Source organism: Oryx dammah, unplaced genomic scaffold (genome assembly GCF_014754425.2).
Source record: "Oryx dammah isolate SB20612 unplaced genomic scaffold, SCBI_Odam_1.1 HiC_scaffold_16, whole genome shotgun sequence".
NCBI classification, from domain to species: domain Eukaryota; kingdom Metazoa; phylum Chordata; class Mammalia; order Artiodactyla; family Bovidae; genus Oryx; species Oryx dammah.
The window spans coordinates 45,783,168-45,807,299 of NW_024070200.1; the positions used below are offsets into that span (position 1 = coordinate 45,783,168).

A 24,132-nucleotide genomic window follows, 5' to 3' on the forward strand; every position below is an offset into this window, starting at 1 on the left:
TGGCGCCATAACGCAACAGCAGAAACCCACACACAGTTTAAAGAAGGGAATGGATTCTCAATTCCTTCTGAAATGAGTACTCTTAGGAATCCCTTTCTGTTGTACCCGACTACCAATATCAGAATCTCTGGTCCTTCTTGTCTGGTCTCCTCAGAAACGTTCCTTAGACTTAATCCCCTCACATTCTGGGTTCACAGACCAGAGTGTGGCATTAACCAGGGCCAGCTGAGTACTCGAGAGTGTGGGTCAGCACTATGGTGGAGCCAGCAAGGTCCCAAGTACCTCCCTTAACTTTGAAGCTCTCAGATATCCCATCTAGTCACTGTCTTTGAAAACAGAATTGGGCTGGACAACTGACAAGGAATTAAAAGGATGCCAGTTTATTAACTGGAGTGAAGAACACACCTGCCAAATAGACTGTGTAGTGGGATCCTCTAGTGAGTACCTTCTGTCCCTCTGGGAAATCTCTTCAGAGCCTTAGGTTTCCCCAGACATACCTGAGGAATTGGAGCACTGTGGAGAATAAGGGAGCAAGTCAAGTCCACAGAACCCCAAGCCTTTAGTCCGATTCTAGAACTGTGGTGCCAGGACAGTTGCTGCTGGTCACGTGTGGGTCTTGAGCACCTGAAATGTGGCTAATCAAATCTAAAAAGCATCACAGAAATAAAGGTCCTATTGGAAACAACACAACAGAAGAGGCTGAAAATATGACATGGAGTTTAGAGGGCCGGATAAAAGTGAGCAAAGAAAGGAAAATGACAGATCCAGAAGTCAGACACAGGAAAACCAACACATAGCAGGAGAAGAGAACTGAAGAAATGGAACAAAGATTTGAAGATACAAGCAAAATATTGGAGAAATAAGATAATTTTCCAGAACGAAGGTGTCCCAGGTGAAATACTGACAGTGATCAGCAATGAAACACAACCCAGTAAAGTTCTCTGAAGGTAAAAAAGCCTGTGGCCATCTAGATAAAAAGTTGAAGTCACAAGGAGGAAGAGAGAAAACATACCTGCAAACTCACATGTTGCTGATGGGAATGTAAATTTCTACAGTTCTTTAGGAAATGCAGCATTTATTAAAATGAAATAATACAGGTTTTTTAACCCAACAGTTCTATTTTTGAGACCACCCCAACAGAACACACAAAAGCATCAGAGGATATATGTACAAAAGCAACATGGCATAGTTAGTAGAGGCAAAAAAGGAAACCAAAGTGTCTACCTATTGGAGAATGGTCATATAATCAACGGTATATCCATACCATACCATGTCATCATATTAAAATTAAGTCATTAATTTTTAATCCATGGCTACTTACCTGGAGTGATGGCTGTTATAATCTGTTGTATGAACAAAGAATAATACACACATGTGTGGATTTATATATATATATATATATATATAAAACCTCAGTTTAATAAAGGAAAAACACATATACCAAATTTATATGGGCCTGGTAAAAGAGAAGCATTCACAACAGGGCAGAATCACTGGTTAGGTGCAGATTATTCATTTCTCTAGTTTTGCTTTTTACAGTATTATTTTGTATACATGCAAAACATATTAGTGAAGGAAACTTGAGAAAGAAAAACACAAACACAAAAAAAGCTCCAGACTTTAGCAGTTAGAGCAGTTTTATTTACCTCTTTCAGACAAAGAGGCTGGCGATCCTTTAGTGAGTTAAAAGCACAGTATAAAAAAACCATGAGATCATCATCACATCATCCCCTGAAGGCATCTCAGGAGAAGTCACTGAAACCCGGAGAAAACCTAACTGGTAATTAATACATGGGGCTCTCCATACCCCCTGGGGCCAGGAGTGAAAACAACTGAATTGGCCCATGAGTACACAGAGACACTGGAGATCTGTGAGCTGCACTTTCTGTACTCACATCGGCCCAGAGTTACCCACTCTACTTCTGGAGGCACAAACCTGATGCTGACTGGGCACTGAGTCTGTGCCCCACCTATTGATGTTTGCTTTGCACAAGTGCTTTCACTTAATCCTTCAAGGGGATGATCAAATCACTTATGAGCAATTTTGATGAGGAACAGCTTGTCCTCATTAACCCCCTCCCATGCCATCCCATAAATCTTAAAATCTGAGGGGTGTTATCCACAGCTCATCCCATTTTCCAGTCTGACAGCACTGATAACGAACTACTCAAATAAGCATGTGTCTCGCATATGCAGGCCTCAGCAGTGTTACCAGCTGCTGAGATCACTTCCTCTTCAACCGTGGTATGTTCTCTACAGACAGCAGTCCAACTGACTTGAGACCCATGCAGCCAGCATGGCCCTCCCCTGCCATCTCCACAGCTCATGGGATCTCTGCTACCATCCCTATTTTCCCCAAGAGCTGGTCCCAGTAAAGGTGTCAGACTAGAAGGCTACCTTACAGCTGAATGGTATAGTCTACCACTTGAATCTAGTTGCTGCTGCTGCTAAGTCGCTTCAGTCATGTCCAACTCTGTGCGACCCCATAGACGGCAGCTCACCAGGCTCCCCCATCCCTGGGATTCTCCAGGCAAGAACAGGCCCCAAAATAATTTGATGTAGCAAGACCCAGGAAAATATGTTTAGCTATTACAGCATGTCAAACCGAATAGGTCTGAATTCTTAAGTATTAATCCAAAAATTAATATCATTAATTTCTACAGATGTCAAGAATATTTACTGCTGTTGGTCTTCATTCTAAGTTCAAAACTGGAAAAAATTTTTAAGCATATCTAAGTTTATAAATCTAAACAGAGGAAACATTCTCTGAGTGACCTATATAATTAGATTTTTCACACAGAATTAACCAAAGCCTAATCTATTTCAAAGTTCCCATTTATATATATTATTTATCAAATATAATATGTATTTAATATGTATTTTATTGGGCTCCAAAATCACTGCAGATGTTGACTGCAGCCATGAAATTAAAAGATCCTTGGTCCTTGGGAGAAAAGCTATGACAAACCTAGAGAGCGTTCTAAAAAGCAGACACATTACTTTGCAGACAAAGGTCCGTCTTGTCAAAGCTCTGGTTTTTCCTGTGGTCATGTATGGATGTGAGTTGGACTGTGAAGAAAGCTGAGCGCCTAAGAATTGATGCTTTTGAAGTGTGGTGATGGAGAAGACTCTTGAGAGTCCCTTGGACTGCAAGGAGATCCAACCAGTCCATTCTAAAGGAGATCGATCCTGGGTGTTCACTGGAAGGACTGATGCTAAAGCTGAAACTCCAATACTTTGGCCACTTCATGCGAAGAATTGACACACTGGAAAAGACTCTGATGCTGGGAGGGATTGGGGGCAGGAGGAGAAGGGGACGACAGAGGATGAGATGGCTGGATGGCATCACGGACTCGATGGATGTGAGTCTGAGTGAACTCTGGGAGATGGTGATGAACAGGGAGGCCTGGCGTGCTGTGATTCATGGGGTCGCAAAGAGTCGGACACGACTGAGCGATTGAACTGAACTGAAAGCATAGTATTGATATAAAGGCTGTGGTAGTGGTTTAGTCACTAAGTCGTGTCCGACTCTTGCAACACTGAGGACTGTAGCCCACCAGGCTTCTCTGTTCATGGGATTCTCCAGGCAAGAATACTGGAATATGTTGCCATTTCCTTCTCCAGGGGTTCTTTCCCACCCAGGAATTGAACCCAGGTCTCATGCATTATAGGTGGATTCTTTACTAATTAAACTATAAGGGAATCCCAAATGAGGTAGGCAGATTGAGAACTAAAGATGTGTGATTGTTTCCTTAGGTGTATTACTATACAGATTAGCAAAAGAACAAAACATTGTATCCTTCAGAAAATAAACGCTTCAAATATGGAAGACAGAGAGGAATTCCCTGGCAATCCAGTGGTTAGGACTAGGTAAATGGCTTGGGTGCAGTCCCTGGTTAGGGAACTGAGATCCCATGGTGTGGCCAAAAAGAAGACAGACAAGTTTATATCAAAGTTGAACCAAAATTACTGGGATTTGCTGTTTGGAAATTGACACTGGCTTTACAATGTTGATTATGGAACACATCAAATTAGTATCCTTTTGAGATCAGTTTACTAGAGATTTAAGACAGGAAAAAAAAATTTTTTTTTTTTTCTTGAGTGCTAGAAGGATTTGCCCTAGAGGAGGAAATGGCAACCCATTCCAGTATTCTTGCCTAGGAAATCCCATGGATAGAGAAGCCTGGCAGGCTACAGTCCATGAGGTTGCGAAGAGTCAGACACGACTGAGCAACTAAGCACAGCACAGAGTATAGTAACCTTGGGTTACTGCTCTAAGAATAGTTTTCAGGTTCTTGAAACCATATAAGAAGAAGCCAGTAAGATTCCCAGCATAGTTTTGGTTTCCAAAGCTGCATTCCTTATAACATAATGCTCAACAGACAAGGATGTAATATTCCCTTTTTATTTTATTCCCCTAAAGGAAATATAAAACTTTATGACAGTTAAGGGTAATGAAATGTCAGTTTTAAGTTTAGAATCCCAAAAAGGAAGGAAATGATCTTTTACCTTGAAGATTACTGATATCACTAATTTTGAACTCTATTGAAAGCACCACACTTTGTTTCTAAATAGTTTTTAACACCTTAAAAATTTCCCTAGATTTTGTATTCTGTTTGATTCAGTCAACTCAAAGACAGATTTCGCTATGTATGGAAATCTATGCTCTGGACCTTTGACTTCTTTTAATTAGCACTATCGTTTGTAGTGAAAGGGAATTTTTGTTCTTGTTAGGAAATAAATAGTCCCAGTTTGAGGTGGCTTGTTAGAGAACTTCAGTTAGCTAGAAATGTTATGTGTTAAAGTACTGACTGGTAATGTTAGATAAATTGATCTATTATATATATTTATAATAGCCTTGACTAAACGGACCTTTGTTGGCAAAGTAATGTCTCTGCTTTTTAATATGCTATCTAGGTGGGTCATAACTTTCCTTCCAAGGAGTAAGCGTCTTTTAATTTCATGCTTTACAGTTTATCAAATCCTTTCCTCTCACTGATTAAACAAATACTTAATGCAGCACCAATTATATACAACTGAGGTTTTAATGGTCACAGGCTTTCATTTCCATTCTCAAGCTCTTATGTGTCTGGTCACTTGTTTTTATGATAACCCTGTGAGAGCGACAAGCGTATCATCTTGTTATCCCCATTTTTGCTAGTGAACAAATAAGCTCAGAGTTTAAGTGCTTACTTTTCTCAAGGTCAGATACCTTGTAAGACAAACTTGGAGCCAAGATTCCTTATGCTTAGTCTATATGCTATTACAAGAGACTGCCTATTTGAGATGAATTTCACTTGACACTTACTTTCTTTTCCACTTTTCAATGATCCTTAAGTTGCTTTAAGTTCTTTTCTGTCTCTCCCACAAGAAGCAGAAACCATGTCTTTTATTTTTTCCTCGTTTTAAATACACAGGGAGCAGTCTGATGTAACTGCTAATTACATACACACACACACACAAAAACCACCAACACATAAATTACCCATGCTGAATGCAGAAATAACCCATGTTAAAAGGAGGACTCATCATATTTCCAAGAAGAGTTGATACTCAGGCCATATATGCCCTATTATATCAGTGTGAAAATATTTAAGTACTGTTGGAAAACACTTTTCTTCCAAGCTTTCTGAGAGGCACCCTCCGTGGTCCCTTGGAGCCAGAGATCTAATTAGTGTCAATAGCTGGCACAGTAGACAGCCTCCAGGACCCTGCTCCAGAGGTGTGGCCCAACAGGTCAGTGGCTGTGCTTTATCAGTTGACAGGTATTTTTAATAACCCATCTACTTTTGGGGTTCCCTGGTGGCTCAGATGGTAAAGAATCTGCCTGCAATGTGGGAGACCCAGGTTTGATCCCTGGGTCAGGAAGATCCCCTGGAGAAGGGAATGGCTACCCACTCCAGGATTCTTGCCTGGAGAATTCCTTGGATGGAGGCAGCTGGCAGATTGTGACCCATGGGGTCACAAAGAGTTGGACACAACTGAGTAACACTTCCACACTTCACTTTCATACCTGCTTTCAGAAAGGATCTTGGGCTATAGCCAAGCCATTCTTAACTCTGGGCCAAGTACTCTACTGTAGTATAAAGACCTATCTTAGTATACCACCACTGGCTTGTTTCCTACTGATGTAATTAAGAGGGCTATGGGGAAAACCCTTATCTTGTTAACCTTTTATTTATAGCTGAGTGTGAGTACTTGGTTTATCAAATCCTTTCTAATAAAACAGTTACCGGAAAGGATGGCTTTGCAGGAAGGGGGTGTGGCAGAGAGAGTTAGATCCAGAGCATATAGGAGAAGCAGTATCTGGAGATGTCAACCTCTAGAGCAGAGTGCTAAGAAAGAAGGCAGCAGAAGGCAGATTCAGGAAGTTCCCTTTTAATATCTTTGACCTATCATGAAACTTATGCTCTTAATATTACTCTTAAACCAAATGAACTTTTTTCAAGAGATAGGAGGACAGAGCAGTAAAGCTCATCTCACTGTATTAATGAATGGACTAACTACCAAAATTTGAGGGAGAATACTTACAAGTATTTTATTTAAATAAAACCATTATAATGGTCATTAAAATGATGGGAAATATGGTGCTCATTCTGAAAGGAAGTTTCAGCATCACTGGATTTACAGAAGAGGAGGCAGCAAAAAAATCTCACCTCCAGCACATCTGGAGGTGAAATAACATTGTAAACTCAACCTACATTAAATACCATAAAAGTAAATAGAGTCAAAATACAGCATTATTTACATATAACTGAGAAGAGAACATTACAGTTAAACTTTTGCATAACGTGTAATGTTTATGTTAGCAAAAGCCTTAGTGTTTGTGTAAAATGACTTGTGTGCCTTAATCCCACCCACCACTAGATTAAATAAGATACTGAAACTGAGACTGATTCCTTCCTGATTTTACAGCTTTATTCTTGATATCCCTCGAAAGAGAGACCAAAATGATTGTGAAGATGACTCATACCTGTAGAGTAATTACAAAGTTCCACATTCACGTAACAACAAAAGCCAAATGAAATGTACTACAATTGTTTTACCTTTCAATTACTACTGTGTACAATACATCATCAGTAGGCATAGTGGCGCATTTAGGAGCTGATGTACTCCCTGTGTAAAATTTTAGGAATGCACACATCCAAGTGTAGGGATACTTCCTCATTGTACAAATTAAAAGCAAGCATTTTCTACATAAAATTTTTATTTCTATGTAAAACAAAGACAACTCCTGAAGGTCTAACAAGGAAAATTATATACAACATTCAAAGCACTATTAAGTCATGAAACAAAGATGAATCTGAGGTAGAAGTCAAGCAATATAACCCACAACCTTTTTAGGGGAGTATTTATTTCCAGCAACCATCATGTCTCTCCAGTAAGATCTAATTTTTTAAAATTCCCAAGTTCCAAAAAATTAATAATCCATTTTCTACAATCAGGTGTAAAACTATGACCAACAAAAGATACAATGTAAACTTTTGTCATGTTAACAGAGTAAATAATTTTACTAAAAGTTGCTGACACTTCTATCAGTAGTAGCCATAGGGAGGCCTTTGGTTGTAACCATAGTGTCCGTATTGATGGGGGTAGTAAGGTTCTTGTCTGTGCTGCGGGTAATTGTTACCCCAGGATCGTCCATGCCATTGATTGGATCGATTGTCACTTGGCCACCCCCGTCTGCTATCCCTACCTCTAAACTGTCTGTTATCTTGCAACCTACAACAAAACAGAAATATTTTTATACTTTCCTTAAAAACACATGAGAAATCTAGCCTGGTGCATTTCATTTCTCAATCTAATACTCAGTAAACAAAAGAGTAGAAACCAGTTTTCTTTAGAGTGTTACTGCACCAGGTATTCAAAACTTTCCTAAAATCTAATACTCAGTAAACAAAAGAGTAAAAACCAGTTTTCTTTAGAGTGTTACTGCACCAGGTATTCAAAACTTTCCTAAAATCCAGATCCAGTATTATACTGGATAGACTTTGCAGAGAAGAGGTAAACTAAGGCTGCAAACTCAAAACAATAGGATGGTTCTGAAGCAAACTAAATCTATACAGTTCAAAAGCAGTATGGTAAGATTCCTTTCATCTATTTTGAGGTATTAATTGGAAGTAATTTCCATTGTATAAACTTCTTTCTAAATGGAAACCAAAACAATACCTTCTTTATGGAATTTAATTTAAACGTTTTGTAGAAGACCCTAGGTTTTTAAAGCATATTTGCAAAGAAAATATTAGTCCAGAAAAAGAATATTAAAAAAAAAAAAAAAAACCCTTTAAATACACATACACACAACTGCATAGCAAGGGGAAAAAAAATATGGTGCTGACAAAATATTAAAGCAAATATTTATCAGGCACTTAAGCAGTTACTAGACACTCAGTATAGCACACTGAACAAAAACACTGATGGCTGCCCTCATGGGCCTTGGAGGCTAGATGATGTGAGCTGTCCTCTCCCAGATCAGCCATCTGCATTTACTCTTCTGAAGTAATACATACCGATTGCCTCTATTTCTCAGGCTGCCACCAGCTCTGCTATTCCATTCCTCAACAATCGGAGGAGACTCGGGAGGGCGTTTTAAGTATTCTTGATATTCTTTGTCATCTTCTGTGAATCTACTGGCAAACATCTCTTCAAAATTTGGAACAGCTTCAGAAGTGTTAGTCATTCTGAAATTCTGTACAGGTTTTTAATGTTTCTATTAGAATTTTTTTTTTAAGTAACACCATCTTTACCAGATAGTGAGAAAATAGGAAGTAAACACTTTTAGGGAGAGTATGCATAAAGCCCTTGTGTACCTTTAAACCTAAGACAGGCTAGATTCAATTCAGTGTTTCTTCATTACTATAATAGAGGCACTATGCTAACTAGGAGTCTGGGATACAAAGATGAACAATATATCATGAACCTTGCCCACAAAGAGCTCTCAGTCTGGTAGAATAAGACAGCTGTGGTATAAATATAAAGGGAGGAGCAGCAAATGTCAAGAAATAAAGCTCTAAAAGTAGGCAAGAGTCAAATAGTGAAATTCTTTATATTTAATGTAAACAACTCTGCTTTTTCTGAGGCAAAGGGGTGGTTTAAGTAGGGAAGTCTCAAGAACAAATTTACCATTTAGAAGGATCACTTTTCTATTAATAACGCAGTAGAGAACAGATTAGTGAGTTTAAGGGCAGATTACTGCAATAACATACGTGACATGCTGAGGATTTAATCTGAGGTGCAGACTGTGAAAATAGCTTTAAAAGAATTCTAAGAGGAATCAGTCACTGAGTAGATGTTATGAAGAGAGGGGATAAAGGATAACTCCTACGTTTCTGGCCAAATAATTGGTCAGGTTATGGTATCACAGGAACTAGAAAGTGAAGGTGGGCGAAGATCCACACTGAGGTAAGTTAGTTATGATATGTATATCCAGCTCACAGTTTAAATATCTGGGATGGAGAACTGGGTGGACAATGAATGCAATGGGAGACATCAATTTTGCTGGTGGATAATGCTGTGAGAAAGAATGAGACTCCTCAGGAAGGCTATGGAAAAAGAAAGAGTAACAAAAAACAATCCTAGAGAACATCACCATATAAAGATGATAAAGAAGGGATAAGAGGAGAACCCCAAGAGATTATCATAGAAGGCAAGAGATTAAAGAGTGAAAGGTCATCAGTGTTGAATAGTAACTGGAAAGAACCAAGAAGAAAAAATTAATTCAATTTAGCCATTAGGAGCTGATTAGAGTGGCAGGGATTAAAGCAGGACTACAATTAATTAAGAAGTAATTGGAAAGTAAGGAAATAGAAATCTACACTGATTAGTCTATACTAAGCTTTCAAGAGGCCTGGCTGGAGACACACACAAAGGGCAGTAGCTAAGGGCTTACTGGAAGATTATCTCTTTTTTTCACCAGACTAAAACACCTGATGGTTGGTGATAGGAAAATAAAAGAAGAGCCAACAAAGAAAGAAAAAGACTGAAAATACAGTGAAGTGAAGTTGCTCAGTCGTGTCCAACTCTTTGCAACTCCATGGACCGTAGCCTGCCAGGCTCCTCGGTCCATGGGATTTTCCAGGCAAGAATACTGGAGTGGGTTGCCATTTCCTTCTCCAGGGGATTGAACCCAGGTCTCCCGCCTTGTAGGCAGATGCTTTTACCCTCTGAGCCACCAGGGAAGTCTCTGGAAAGACAAATAAAAAGGCCTTTAAACACACAGCTATTAAAGTCGAGGGTAATTACTATAGAATGGTATCTATTTTTTTTTTCTCTCTAATACATTCTTATTCTAGGTGTTCTGACACATGAAAAGAAGTACTATAAATATTATCTAACGGCTATGAAAACAGAAGTTTTCAGCTGAGTTTTCCAGGGCAATTATGGATTCACATTTGAAGCAATAATTACCCAAAATTTCAGAGAGCCCCCTACCTCTGAGAAAACATTTGACTTAGGCTGCAGAAGGCCTAATCCTTGAGGAACCAAGGAAGAAAGAGTTCACTTCTTTTTATCTTCAACCAAGATCTGGAAGCCAGCCAGCCCTGGAAGTATTTTGGAGGTAGCCCCCGTTGCCCTGGGGCTTCCCTGATAGCTCAGCTGGTAGAGTCCACCTGCAATGCAGGAGACCCTGGTTTGATTCCTGGGTCAGGAAGATCCCTTGGAGAAGGGAAAGGCTACCCACTCCAATATTCTAGCCTGGAGAATTCCATGGACTGTAGAGTCCATGGGGTTGCAAAGAGTCCGACAGGACTGATCGACTTTCACTTTCCCTTCACCCTATGTCCAGTCCTTCCTTGATGCAGTCCCATCCCCTACCTTTCCTAACCTAAACCCTATCTTTCCATTCTTTGCCTCAAGACGTTTTATGATGTGGGGCATATGTGACACCATGTTAAAACTTTAAAACCAAATCTCTCTTATTTGACATCCTAGAATTATTTTTCTTCCTGTATCAATTCAGTTTATAATAAAAAGCTTTTGTCAAAGAGATGTGATATTAGAAGACAGCTTTTTCATTAGTTTGTCTTTCCTCCAAACTCCTCAAAACTCATTCGAATATTTATAATACTACTGTTGTCCCAACGAAATTAAAGATTATTATTTGGATTAAAGAAACAGTATCTAGATGTTTTAACTGCTTATATGTCTTATTAAATACCAATGTGTCTGAGATTGGCAAACAGCTGTCAAATTCTCAAATCCAAGGTATAGTTTAAGATAGATTCAGCAAATTAAAACCGTGCCTCAATTTCTATAGGAATTACTGGAATCACCAGAAAGATGACCCATACCTAACCATAGGGGTGATAAAAATCATAAGGCAAGGCAAATGTGCTACTGTATTTTTATGTTCTCCCAGGATCCCCCTCTCACAAATAAGCAAATGTTTATCATCTTTATCATTACTGGTGAGGATGAAACTTAAATAGGATTTTAACTGATCCATGCTTTACTCACCTCAGGGATTTGAGGCGACTGTTCTGTTTAATGTTTAGATTGTGTAGATCTGTGGGAAGAAAAACAATAAACTTGACTCCCTTGAAAGAAATTCTCAAAAGGTGTGTGCCGCGGGGACGGGAACCGTAAGGGTCTTACATTAATTAAGTGGTAGGATTAAAAGACTTCCGACGCTAATTTGAAAGAGGAAATTGGAGCTGAAAGTGCTACCAAAGAGCTAGAAGATGCTACAAGACTTGTCCTCTGGGCCTTCAAAATCAATCCCAGCGTGAATAATAACTTAACAAAGGATGTTCTTTTCTGTTAAAAACAAACACAACAAACAAGATAGGTGTGTACTCGAGGACGGCTAGTTTTTAGGCCCTAAATAAAACCACACAGAACTTTCGCTGTGGGTCACTAACCTCGGAAAGGACTACCCAGAACGGGCAGTCATGCCCTGAGAGATGAACCCAGAGAATTAACCGACGAAGACACCGACTGAGAACCGCTGCGTTTCTCAGTTCTCTCTCGGAGCTTTGACTGTTGGGCTCCTTCTAAAACACCTCGGCCCCAGGCGCGAGGGAAATTAGAGGCCGTGAGGGGGAAGCGGCTTCTGGTTTCGCCAAAAAGTCCGGTCCCAGAACTGCAGAGCCCGAGGACACCTCGCCGGCCACTCAGTTCGGCCTGCCCGCCCGACTCCCTCCTCCCTGCGGCCCGAACGGACTCCTGCGCCCAGGACTGTGTCTATCCCGCTCAGGGCTCCGGATGCGCAGGGAAACCTACCTCCGGTCCAGGGCGCTGGCACAGTACCTCTCTGTACACTCGGTCAGCTCTCGCAGGTAACCGCCTCCTGACTTCCGCTTCCGGCGCGCTGAGGCCGAGGCAGGCCTGTGAAGTCTCGCGGGATCTCCAACTCTCTGTGTGCATTTTCCCGTTTTCCCAATGCTGATGGCTTGCGCGGGGCTCTGCGATAGTAGTTGCTGTTGCTGCTGCTAAGTCGCTTCAGTCGTGTCCCGCTCTGTGCGACCCCACAGACAGCAGCCCACGAGGCTCCTCTGTCCCTGGAATTCTCCAGGCAAGAACACTGGAGTGGGTTGCCATTTCCTTCTCCAATGCATGAAAGGGAAAAGTCAAAGTGAAGTCGCTCAGTCGTGTCCGACTCTTAGCGACCCCATGGACTGCAGCCTACCAGGCTCCTCCGCCCATGGGACTTTCCAGGCAAGAGTACTGGAGTGGGGTGCCATTGCCTTCTCCGGCGAGAGTAGTTAGGTCGGGATAAAAGTGTTGATGCTTTCCGTGCGCTTCCAACCGGCCTGGTGACTGGCAGGAAGAGACGCATCGCTGTATTTTGAGCTCTCTTGATTTGGAGCCGGCGACGGCTAGGGACGAAAGTTCTGGAACTTCTCAGCTGAGAAGGGCGGGAAAAGCTGCTTTCGGCCGCCTGCGCCGAGTCTGCGTGAGGAACTTGAGGCGATTGCCGGCCGAGTAGGCGCGAGGGGATCCCTTCAGCGATACTACACTCTTCACTCCTGCTCGGGCGAACCTCAGTAGTAAGATTTCTCTAGTCCGTTCTGTACCTGTTTTTGCCGAAACACTGCCCTGCTCTGCTCCAGCTTAAGTCGTCAGTACCCAGCTCCCTTCAGGAGTCTTGTCCGTTTCTTCTGGAATGTTCGTAGGTGTATAAACGCTGACTATTCCGCAGAGTATTTTGGCCTCCTTCCTCCCGAATTGCCCATTTCTGTTTTCCCCATTGGTACGGACCAGCGTTTGGGGCCTTTCTCAAGCAATAGAAATTGACTAGTGACAAGAAATTCAGGGGAGGCTCTGTAGAGGCTCATGTCTATATCTTGGGATGTTGACATTCTATCCTTTAATTAAAGCTGAATGAAATAATAGCTCCATCTAGGAATAAGTTTTCCTTCTACTGAATGTTCATTATGCTTTGGAAACCATTCTTAATCTGTTGATTCAGTACCAGTTTCTCAGTTGGAACTTCTGTTTATGTACAAGTCTTTTCTCCCTACTAGACCATAATCATTCATTTCTGCATTCTGAGTGTGTAACGTAGTGCTTTGTATAAAATAAGCACTCAGTGTTTGTGGAATGAATGATGAACTGTGAATGTTCCAATCTACGTTTTAGAGACATCCTAGCTCAAGTGTGAAAGATAGTATGGATGAGAAGATAGGATAGTCTTGGTGTTGGGTAATAAAGGTAAGAGCAAAAAGACCAAGATTACAATAATTGATTGGTATAGTAGCCAAGTGGATGATGGGAGAAAAGGATCAGGAGGAATCAGAAAAGACTCTAATTGTTTAAGTCTTGGAAATTGTAACTGAGAAGGGATGTGCATAGCATGTGTCGGTTTTAAAACAAAAATGAGCTCAGAGCTCAAAAAAAGATTTCTAAAATTTGAGATAGTAGTGAAATATTCAGAAGAAAAATCTTAGAGGGTTTTTAGAAATAAAGGACTAAAGCTGATGAAAGAGAAGTTGTACCTAAATAGGTAAATGTGTGAGTCATCCATGAAGAAACAACAGTTGAAAACATCAGTGTATATGATCTTTCCGAAGGAGAAAGTATTTATAGAGAAAAGCACAAGGCCAAAACGTACAGCTCAGGAAATAAGCCATATTTAGGAAAGGGAAATAGGAAACAATAAACTTGAAGGGGAAATTGGAATAAAGATGGGTAGCAATGTAACAGTTGAAAAACTCAGGCAAATGCTTGCTTGGTTGATATCAGCAGTCAGAGATGATATTTGGGAAGTCAGTTTTTGAGTCCAGCTTTCTGATTGCTTTGTAACTTTATTATAGTGTTATTTCTAGGTAATGAGAATTTACATATAAAAGAGTATATTTATTTTCTTTAAATTCCAAAACTGCACTTAGGAGCTCCTAGGCTTCAGAGAGTTTCTGTGAAAAACTGGGGATGCCAGCCAGTTTTGAAATGAAACTATTTATGCACATAATATTTTCTCATATTCTGATACCTTGTCAGTTACTATATTTCACTTTCTGGCATCACTGAGAAATAATCTATTGTGTGAAAGGGAATTTTCCAGTTAACTGACAGCCTTTAAGCACCAAAACTTGTTCACTGGAACCACTTTTCTAGAAATATATGTAAAATATAGTACTTACTTCTGTACCGTAACCAGAGTAAGTGGGCCGTCATTTAATCTTTTCTTGGCAATTGAGGATAATTGTTACAGCATCAACTGCTTGCCCAGTGGCTCAGTGGTTAAAGAATCCACCTACCAGTGCAAGAGGTAAGAGTTCAGTCCCTGAGTCATGAAAGATCCTATGTAGAAGGAAATAGCAACCCATTCCAGTATTCTTGCCTAGAAAATCCCAGTGGTCAGAGGAGCCTGACTACAGTCCATGGGGTTACAAAGAGTCAGCCACGACTTAATGACTAAATAACAACAGTAATAACAATTCTATTCTGCTGGGTAGTAATGTGTTTTGGGCCTGTTAATACCTATGGAAAAAATTACCTTTTATTAGTTGACTTCGCTGTTTGTTATTACTGTTGTAGCCCAGTGTTTTTTATCTTCTCATAGCTTTATAGATTGACCTAATTTGAAGCCTCACTTTGACCCAGAGATCTAGAGGCAAACACGCTAGCAGAAGTCCCAGGGGGAATTGTAGCAGCAAAGAGTTTTCTGAGGCTGTGAGTGAGTTTAAGACAATAATCATTTTTAAAATGATTAAACTGGAGCTGAAGAGGCAATATAATTTATTCAAAGGAACAGCCAGTAAGTGGCAGAACAGGATTTGGAGCAAGTCTGTGATACTTAAGAAGGCCTTGCTTTTTCCTCAGTGAAACACTGTTTTCTCCTTTTCATTCTCTACTGTACAAGTCTTGAGCCACGTTAAACAACTTTGCTGCTGCAGCACAACCCGAACTCTTCCTCTCCACAGTTGATGTAGAGCTCCAGAAAACAGGAACTCCTGTAACCTGCCCACCAAAAAGTGAACTCCACATGGTACATGTTTCCTCACATTGCTTACCTTAAAAAGAAAAACCTCTTGAAGTTGTATTTCATAGCAGAACCGAAGTCACATGTCTTGTCCCTGGCTTAAAGGAAGACTGGGCCCTTGAACTTCTAGTATCATCCTTGGAGAGATAGTGCTCATCGGGTAGTAAATTGTCTGAACAGAAAGATATTCAAAAGATGCTGGGCAGCCCAGAAATGTGACACTTATCCACTTTAGCTTAATCACACTTTGCCTTATATTATGGTTCATTATATATATAAAATCACAATATTGAAGTGGTGAAAGGATCATCTGGTTGAATGCTTTTTTTTTTCCTCTACTAAAGACCCCCAAGAGATTAAATGACTTCTCCAAGGTCACAGAATTGATCAATGACAGAACTAGACCTTTAACCTACAGGCATTCTTCATTAGTTTGACGTCTTTTTGAGTGTTAGATGCCAGGTACTGTTCTAGGCCCTGAAAATATCAATGAATGAGAATAAAAGCCCTGCTCTCATGGAGCTTCTATTTCTAGTGGGGGAGATAGACAATTAAAAAAATGAATATGTACATGCTATGAAGAGTAATTAAGCAGAGTAAGAACACAGAGGATCACAGGCTGCCCCTTTGGTTAGCATGGTCAGGGAGTGTGTGCGTGATAGTTTTCATCTCAGCCCATTTCCTTATATGGTGGAGTCCCTCTTTTCTCTCCTATCATGAAGGTAAAAATTGAATACTTTGTTTATTTTTAACATCCATACCATTCACAAAGAAGTAAAAAAATCTCTCTCTCATTTCCGGGACAAGGCAGATTTGCTGAGTTTGTAGTTTCATAGACTGTGCCCAGTGGCATAATTTAACTTCTGTTTCTATAGCTTGAGTTGGAATTACCGGCTCCTAAATATTCTTTCGTCTTTATATTGTGTTATTCAAACCATTTCGCCCTTTCCACCCCACCCACTCTACTGCATCACAGACACACCAGAGCACAAGGGTTGAACTCAATAAATAAGTTCCCCAAAGAGAATTTAAAAATGATAATCTTCCACTCATTTTTTCTGACCTGCAAAAAATCTCATCATGTTTCCCTGCTCTGATTTTAGCTTCTGTAAAATGGGAATAATAATCCTTGCTGATTCTCTGCTTTGTAAGATTCTTGTAAGAATTAATCATTGCGTGTATAAAGTACTTTAGGTGCCAGTGAAGAAAGATGCTATGTAAATTATAATGATAAAGTTATTATATGTTACATAACGGTTTAATCTCCAAGAGGGAAACATTTCAAGTTATAGGACGCATTGGTTTAGAGCCACATTTGTACTCCTGTGGCTTTAATTACATGGAATGGTTTTGGTCAGAGATTATAGGATCTTAATCCAGTTCTCCATCTCAGGGTCGGCTTCCCATGTCCAGAGTCCTTTGTCTAGGGGCCTTTATTCAGGATGCTGCAGAAAGCAAGCTAGTGTTTATTGCAAGTTTGTTTGCTGTCTGAGTATTTCTAATTACCCTAGAAGCCAGTTGATATTGTTACAGAAATCACAGAAGAAGGAGAGATAAGCAGTCTTGGGGATGACAGAACTATGAATTGGTCTTAATAGGTTGGACTTAAGTCTTTTCCAGTTCTAAAGTGTGTGATTGTGATATGAAGGTGTTTTTTCCTCCTTTTCCCTAATGTTATACGAGTTAAGGACACAAGCTATGTTTTCCAAGTAGACATAATTTCTTTCTATTTCTATTCTATTTGACAGGCCTACCCACGGCTAAATGATGGCTCTAATCGTCGTTATCCTTCCTTTGTATTTTTGGTGACTGTTTTCTCTGTGTGCTCCACCGGCTAGCTCTAGTCATCAGTGCTTGGTCCTGTCCACCTTTTCCTCAGATGTGTGTGTTACCCTTAGAAAGGACCTTGGAAGTGTGTGGAGAGGCCAAGAGGCTTGTCCACAGTTTACTCTCAGCCACTCCTTCCCCCATAACACCATACTCTCCCTCCAGGTACTTTTCTAGAATGTTTTCCAGTGAAGTGATGCTCATAGTTGGAGTGTTCAGTGCATTTTCCAAGCACTGGAAAGAGGCATGAGTAAGTCAGGATCTCTGTCCAAGGGTGAACTGCTGCTATCTTACCCATTAAAAAAAAAAATTTTTTTTTAACATTTATATTTTTGGCTGTGCTGGGTCTTCATTGCAGCGCATGGGATCTTTAGTTGCGGCATACAAATTCTTTAATTGCAGCATATGGGATCTAGCTCCCTGACCAGGGACTGAACCCAGGCCCCCTGCATTGGGAGTGTGGAGTCATAGCCACGGGAACACGAGGAAAGTCCCTTACTCATTTCAAGAGGGCAGATCTCTAGGTCCCATTCCTGGGTTTTGGCAGGCTCACTGTCCTTGGTGACAGGTGGCATGATCTTCCATTTTGTGAAGCCCGCCTTGCCTGGTCATCTTGCAAAAGAAAGGTACAGAAAAGCCCCATTTTCAAACAGATGTTCAGGCAATGCAAATGTCTTCAAAACAAGTGACTATATTCTAGGGAGTAGAAAGAGGACCAGGCAAGGAGTCAAGAAACTTGACTAAATCAAACTATTACTCTCTATGGATTATCATGCAGATCAAGGCCCTCTCTAGGCCTTGGTTTTCTCATTTTCTTATTTTGCAGATAATATTGAGGCTTCAATATCAATTCCCTTGATTTCCAAATCTCACAGGGAAAGACCTCTGCTGCAGTGTGTCCTTTTTCTGCCCCCTTTCACCTTTCGTCTTCCAGTCTCTTGCCGCTGCGTCTTTGATCAGTGTCCCCTCAGCTCTGCTGAACATCACTCCTGTAGTTATTCCTTCTCTTCTCTGTTTTCCACTCTCCTTCTGTAATGGCTCCCCCCACCCCCACCACACCATGTAAACTTGCTCAAGTTTCTCCAGCCTCAAAACAAAACTGATACCCTGCCTCAATCCTGTGTCCTCCTATAAAGATCTCAGATCTCCTTTCCCCTTCATGGGGCGCATCTTACAAAGAGTGCCCACAGCCTCAGCATTCTACCCTCCCCTCTTTTCTGTCCACTGCAGTCAGGTTTCTGCCCACAGACACGCCACTGAAACCACACTGGCAAAGTTCCCCAGACAAAGTTGACCTAGGGCCAAGTTCAGCTGCTGTTGTTTTAAAATCTTCAGTTTATTTAATATCTGGGAAGCATTTGACACTTTTATCTCCTCCCTCCCTTAAACCTTCTTCTCACTCTGTTTTCAGATTTCTCATGATTCTTCTCTGCCCTGGATTCCTGTTTCTTTCTCCTCGGCTGACCCCTCATTCCCCTACCCATGGCCCTGACTCTGCTCTCCTGGTGTTGCCCTTGGAGACTCAGACTGTGCTATGACTTCAGCTTCCCGCTCTGTGCTGATGATTCAACAATGGATATACCCAGACATCCTTCATATCTGAGCTCTAGACTTGAAAGTATTGCTGCATGCTAGAAATTTCTATCTGGATGTCCAGCAGACATCTCCAGCACATATCTTAATGTGAATTCATCTTTCTTCCTGAACCTGTTCATCTGCCTCTATCTCTGGTTTCAGAGAATGATTCTTTCCAGTTACCCACATCAGAAACCTGGAAGTCACCCAGGACTCCTCCTTCTCTCCCATCCTACCCACCCAGGCCCTCCCTAAGTCCAGTGGACTTCAGTTCCTGACCATCTCTTCTATTTATTCACTCCTTTTTCTTCCATCATTCTCTTAGTTCTGACCCTCATCCCTTCTCATGCAGACCAGATGATGGCTTCTAACTGGTCCCCACATATAGTCTGTGCATTTATCACAATGTATTGTAATTTGTTTATGTGCATTTAAATGATAAGCTCCTTGAGAAGAAGGCTGTATCTTTCATGCCTTTAGCAATTAAAAGAGAGTCTGGCAGCCCATATATATGAACATTATATGAATAATGTTCAATAAATGTTTATTGATCTTGCCCCTACCTTCTTCTCCATTGTATATTAGACTAATCTTTTCCTACTTCCTCCCCTCTTAATTGGAGAAGGCAGTGGCACCCCACTCCAGTACTCTTGCCTGGAAAATCCCATGGACGGAGGAGCCTGGTAGGCTGCAGTCCATGGGGTCGCTAAGAGTCGGACACGACTGAGCGACTTCACTTTGACTTTACACTTTCATGCATTAGAGAAGGAAATGGCAACCCACTCCAGTATTCTTGCCTGGAGAATCTCAGGGACTGGGGAGCCTGGTGGGCTGCCGTCTATGGGGTTGCACGGGGTTGGACACGACTGAAGCGACTTAGCAGCAGCAGCAGCAGCCCCTCTTAATACACACTCTACCTAGGTAAAGACTCAGCTCACCTCCTGAGCATAGCACATGTTCCCCAGACACCCGTTTATCACGGCACCTGCATCACCTCATTGAGTCTGTTTTCATGTCCGTCTTCCCTGTGAGTATCAGTGCCGGGAGTCTCTGCCTTGCCAACACCTAGCCCCGGGACTGACACACATGAGGCAGTGAAGAAGCCTTGCGACTATATGAATGAAGGAGTTAGACTTCCTGAGCTTCAAGTTCTCCAACTCCAAATCTGTACGGTTTGACACAAAAACTGATGTAATCTCAAAAAGTTTTCTCCCAGCAGATGGTCAGAACAGTCGAAAAACCAATTCAAACAGTTGGCAAATACAAAGGTAAACATTTAAGAAAGTGAGTCAGAATGAAGGTGAATCCTCCAAAAGGAGTGAGAACATTGGCAAAACAGTGTCTCCATGTAGTCACAAGCACCCCCTTTGCATCTGATGGTGGGTTCCATATGTTCCTCTCGAGGCGTGTGACACATATGCCTTGAGAGCTTCTCAGCAGGGTGGTGACAACCTACTGATGACTAAACCCCCACTGGCTAGAAATGAGCTGAAGGCGTGTTATTTCTCTGGAACAAAAATTAATTTTTTTCTTCAGCATTTTAATTTGCTCATTTTTGTAAACTAAACACAAACTTTACTCATTTATTTAATATTTGTCTCTGTTCAGTTAGAACTCTAGGAAAAATCCCTAATCTAAAGACTTAAGATTTGCAACTTATTTTTTAACTCCACAAGCATTTATTAACACCCAATATATATTGGTAGGCTCAGTGTTGGGGGAGTGAAAAGATTTTTTAAAATATAAAATACAAATCTTAAGCTCTAATTGAAGAATCAAGCAGAGAATATGGATGTAGGTACATGGTAACCTGATGAAGTGCAGGAAAAGGCGATTCCAACCGGATATCCAAGTACGAGAGGGGTCAGAGTGGAGACAATATCAGCTCAAAGGGAAAGCAACCAGGAGAAATTTACTGAAGGTGGTAAATCTCCAATAAGCACAGCAACACACAGTATATGGATTGCCAACAGTAGCACTGGTGTGTAATTTGGATTCGAGGGGTAGAGAGGATGGAGACTGGTCATCCTTCTGTCAAATGCATTTCAGAGAAAGACCGAGACTGCTCCATCTCCCCCTTCAGGCCACCTCGTACTACTCCTCTCTCCCAAGTCCTCTTGGGGGACCCCTGACCCACTGTCATATTTGGGGTATGAGCTGTGATCCTGGCTCACTTGGGGAAATGCATGTCTCCCTTCAGAATTTTGCACGTTCCAGTTAGACACTGTCAAGGACTGACTCTGTTTTCCCCAGGGCAAACAGGAGTCGGCCCCCACCCACAGGTAGGTGGGCATCTCCACAGAAGTCATCAGCATCTGCAGGTGGGGAGACTTTAGCCAAGAGAGAGGTTCAGTTTCCTAATTTCTAAAATGCAATTATGATAATCATTTCCACCACCTACAATGTAAGAATGAACTAATTCATTTTTTCATCACTTTTCCAGACCAAAGGAGAACACTCTGACTTGGCTGATTCTAATAGTAGGAAGAGGTTCTGATGCAAACATTTCACAATAGTCCTGGTAAAACACCCCTGTCAAAATGTGGACACCTCTACTGCTGCTATTTATTGAGCATTTACTATAGGCCAACCAGATGGGCAACATTTTTATGTTACCTCATTTTATCCTCACAATAACATACCAAGGTAGATATCTCTTTAAAAAATTTTTATTACATATTTATTTTTTTCTGTGTAGCTTGTGAGATCTTAGTTTCCCTACCAGAAATTGAACCTGTGCTCCCTGCAGTGGAAGCACAGTGTCTTAACCAGTGGAAACCAGAGAAGTCCCTAACTTCTTTTTTTAAAAAAAAAGGCAAGGTTTAGAGATGACAGATAATTTGTCCAAGGCTACACAAGCAACCAAAAAATGAGGTTTGACCTCAACTCTCCTATTTCCATAGAAGGGACCCCAGAGAACCTGAAGAACAACATATTTGAGCTGGAGGGTTTTTTTTTTTGAGAAGTAGCCATGTGACAGGCTCTGTGAGGAGAGAGTAGAATGCAGATGTTCAGTGGCACCAAAAGTTGCTAAAAGTCATGAATCGTTGCTAACAGTCATGAATCGTGCTCTTACAAAAAGTGACTCTTGTGATACGTCAGTTATGTGGGGGTGGGGGGGAGAGAAATGATGAAAGCAGCTTTGAACCCGCTTGAATACATGGCTAGCACTTCAGTGAAGACCTGGGGTAACTGGCCTTGGAGCACAGAAGAGAAGATTTCGGCCTAGAAGATGTGAGGAGTAGGAGTGAATAGTTAAAATCTCTGTGTCCAAACACCTAACTCTGGGTAATCTGCCTGCTTGACATACGCCTGGGAAGGGTGACAGTCCTGACATGAATAGTGGCTGTGCAGAAACAGCTGGTTCTCGGTCACCCTTGTATCAGTCCTCCTCTTCTTCCACAGAAGAGAGTGGGTTTTCAGGCACTGGTTCAGGCCTGCACTGACAGAGTCAGAGCTTAACAGCAAGAGCCATCAGTTTTTTATTCCAGGAACGCTTCACAGTCTATTTGAATTTTAAAATAAATTCTGCAAAGCAGGTTGTTGCATTTAAACTGTCAGGTGTAGGCTGGCTAGCCACCCAGGCTCCGGGTTCTCAGTGCCAGAATTACTGACATTTATTTAAAAATGGTGTCAAAGTAAAAAAAAAAAAGATACCTTTAGTGGTTTTGCCTTCCCAACAGCCTCTACCCATCCCCTCCCCATCTCTTTCTCTCTGTATGTGTATGTGTGTCTGTTCGTCTCTCTGTCTCCCACTTTCTCTCCTCCACCCCTTCCCTTGTCCGTCCTGCCTCTGACCACCACTTCTTCCCTCGCCTAGTTCAGAATTCTTAAGGGCGGAAGGACAGGAGTCCCCAGCATTAGAAACAGGAACCGTGCCCTAGTGCCCTTTAGGAAGCTGGCACAGCAGGAGGAAGCACACAAGCTCCCTCTCCCCTCCCAGAATGATTAATTACCTGCACCTGCAGTGTGATCCTGAGCCCAGGCCTCAGCCGAAAAATCCAGAAATCAGAGTTGCTTGTTACCAAGGATTGGCTCTGTTAAGTGAGCTTATTTAACCAAACCCTCATTCTGGTTTCTCGTTAGATCAGATACCAGCTTGTTAATTCACAATGAGAAATACACCTTCCTTTCCATCAGTGCCTCAGTATCTGGGCACCACTTGGAGCCATGGACTCTGGCCTTGCACCTCTGCATCCCTGGAACACAGTTGGTGCTCCATAAATATTTGCCAGACTGAATTGAATTTTGCCAGGGATAAGATGTGTGTATCTTCAGCCATTTTTAGTCAAACAGAACCTAGAGATATTTTTACCCCACATATTAGTTTAGTCAAATGTTGTTTCTGAGCCACAAAGATCCTTGCAAACACTGCAAGGCAAGATTTATGAAGTAGCCATTTTTAATTTTTTTTTTCTCCACACAGTTGACTTCATCATAAAGAACGTTCATCTCAGGGGATTTACCTAGCAAGATATCTTTCTACTTCATTTTGTGTTTCCTCTTTTCCTTTACATCCAAAATGAATGCAATAAAGGATCCCACTGTGCCCCAGGTAATAATAGCACAGGCAACTATAGACTGTCCACTGTGTCCCTGAAATAGATTCTCAGGTAGAAAGAACAACAGCACTGTCATTTAGTGAGTGCTACGGGAAGCAAGGATCGGAGCCGAAGATGCAAAAAGACTTATGAGTCAGTGGAGTCCAATTTAGTCTTGATGGAAGCACAAGGCACATTATTAGATCCATTTTCAGGGAAAATTATATTGTTGGAAAGAAGAGTCCTGTCCGTTTGTCAAGCCCTGTCACTAAGGTTCCTGGGGATAGGAACCTCTTCTCAGACCCCCAAACAGGCTTTCCCTTTTCTTGGTTCTACAGACTTCATTAACTATAGCCCGCCAGGCTCCCCTATCTGTGGAATTCTCTAGACAAGAATACTGGAGTGAGTTGCCATTTCCTTTTCCAGGGGATCTTCCTGACTGAGGGCTTGAACTCGGGTCTCCTGTATTACAGGCAGATTATATACCATCTGAGCCAGCAGGGAAGCCCCTGATATATAATAAATACTCCTAAAGGTTTCCATACCCATGTGACAGCTCTGTCCTGCCCTTTCCTCCAGCAGGTAGTTTCTGATCTGAAGTTTAGGAGATTTTGTTCAAAACTCTTGGCTGCCATGACCTCTCTCTGAGGCCAGTGTGTCCAGGACTCAGCCCTTGACCTCTTCTCATTCTCCATTCATGCCCTTCATGTGAATTGTATTTATTCCTGTGGCTTCCACTGTCATTTGTGTTGCTCGTACCCTTGA

The 24,132-nt window shown here is 41.5% G+C and overlaps 2 protein-coding genes across 5 annotated transcripts in view; one reads left to right on the forward strand and one right to left on the reverse strand.

Annotated features, from left to right (window-relative positions):
* Positions 1-6,896: 6,896 nt before the first annotated feature.
* Positions 6,897-12,287, reverse strand: RAMAC (RNA guanine-7 methyltransferase activating subunit). Of its 4 annotated transcripts, XM_040257547.1 has the most exons (5): positions 12,223-12,287; positions 11,458-11,506; positions 10,161-10,183; positions 8,511-8,689; positions 6,897-7,722 (listed from the first exon to the last, which is right to left on the reverse strand). In XM_040257547.1, exons 4-5 carry the CDS (start codon positions 8,678-8,680, stop codon positions 7,536-7,538), a joined length of 357 nt encoding a protein of 118 aa, XP_040113481.1. In that variant the 5' UTR covers positions 8,681-8,689; positions 10,161-10,183; positions 11,458-11,506; positions 12,223-12,287; the 3' UTR covers positions 6,897-7,535. The 4 variants fall into 4 exon arrangements, with proteins under 4 accessions (XP_040113481.1, XP_040113482.1, XP_040113484.1 ...); XM_040257548.1 differs by lacking the exon at positions 10,161-10,183; XM_040257550.1 differs by lacking the exon at positions 10,161-10,183 and having other exon boundaries at positions 11,458-11,757; positions 12,223-12,278.
* An 82-nt stretch (positions 12,288-12,369) lies between these two features.
* Positions 12,370-24,132, forward strand: part of HOMER2 (homer scaffold protein 2) — a 126,953-nt gene continuing 115,190 nt past the window's right edge. Inside the window, exon 1 of the mRNA XM_040257535.1 lies at positions 12,370-12,989. The gene's annotated coding sequence lies outside the window, so the exon portion shown is untranslated. The remainder of the gene's footprint in view (positions 12,990-24,132) is intronic.

What these genes read in the sequence shown, in the direction of transcription:
- RAMAC (XM_040257548.1), bottom strand. Translation starts at nt 8,680, where the DNA reads ATGACTAACACTTCTGAAGCTGTTCCAAATTTTGAAGAGATGTTTGCC. An exon ending in CTGAGAAATAGAGGCAATCG is followed by an intron (nt 7,723 to 8,510) that starts GTATGTATTACT and finishes GTTTTGTTGTAG; the next exon opens with GTTGCAAGATAACAGACAGT.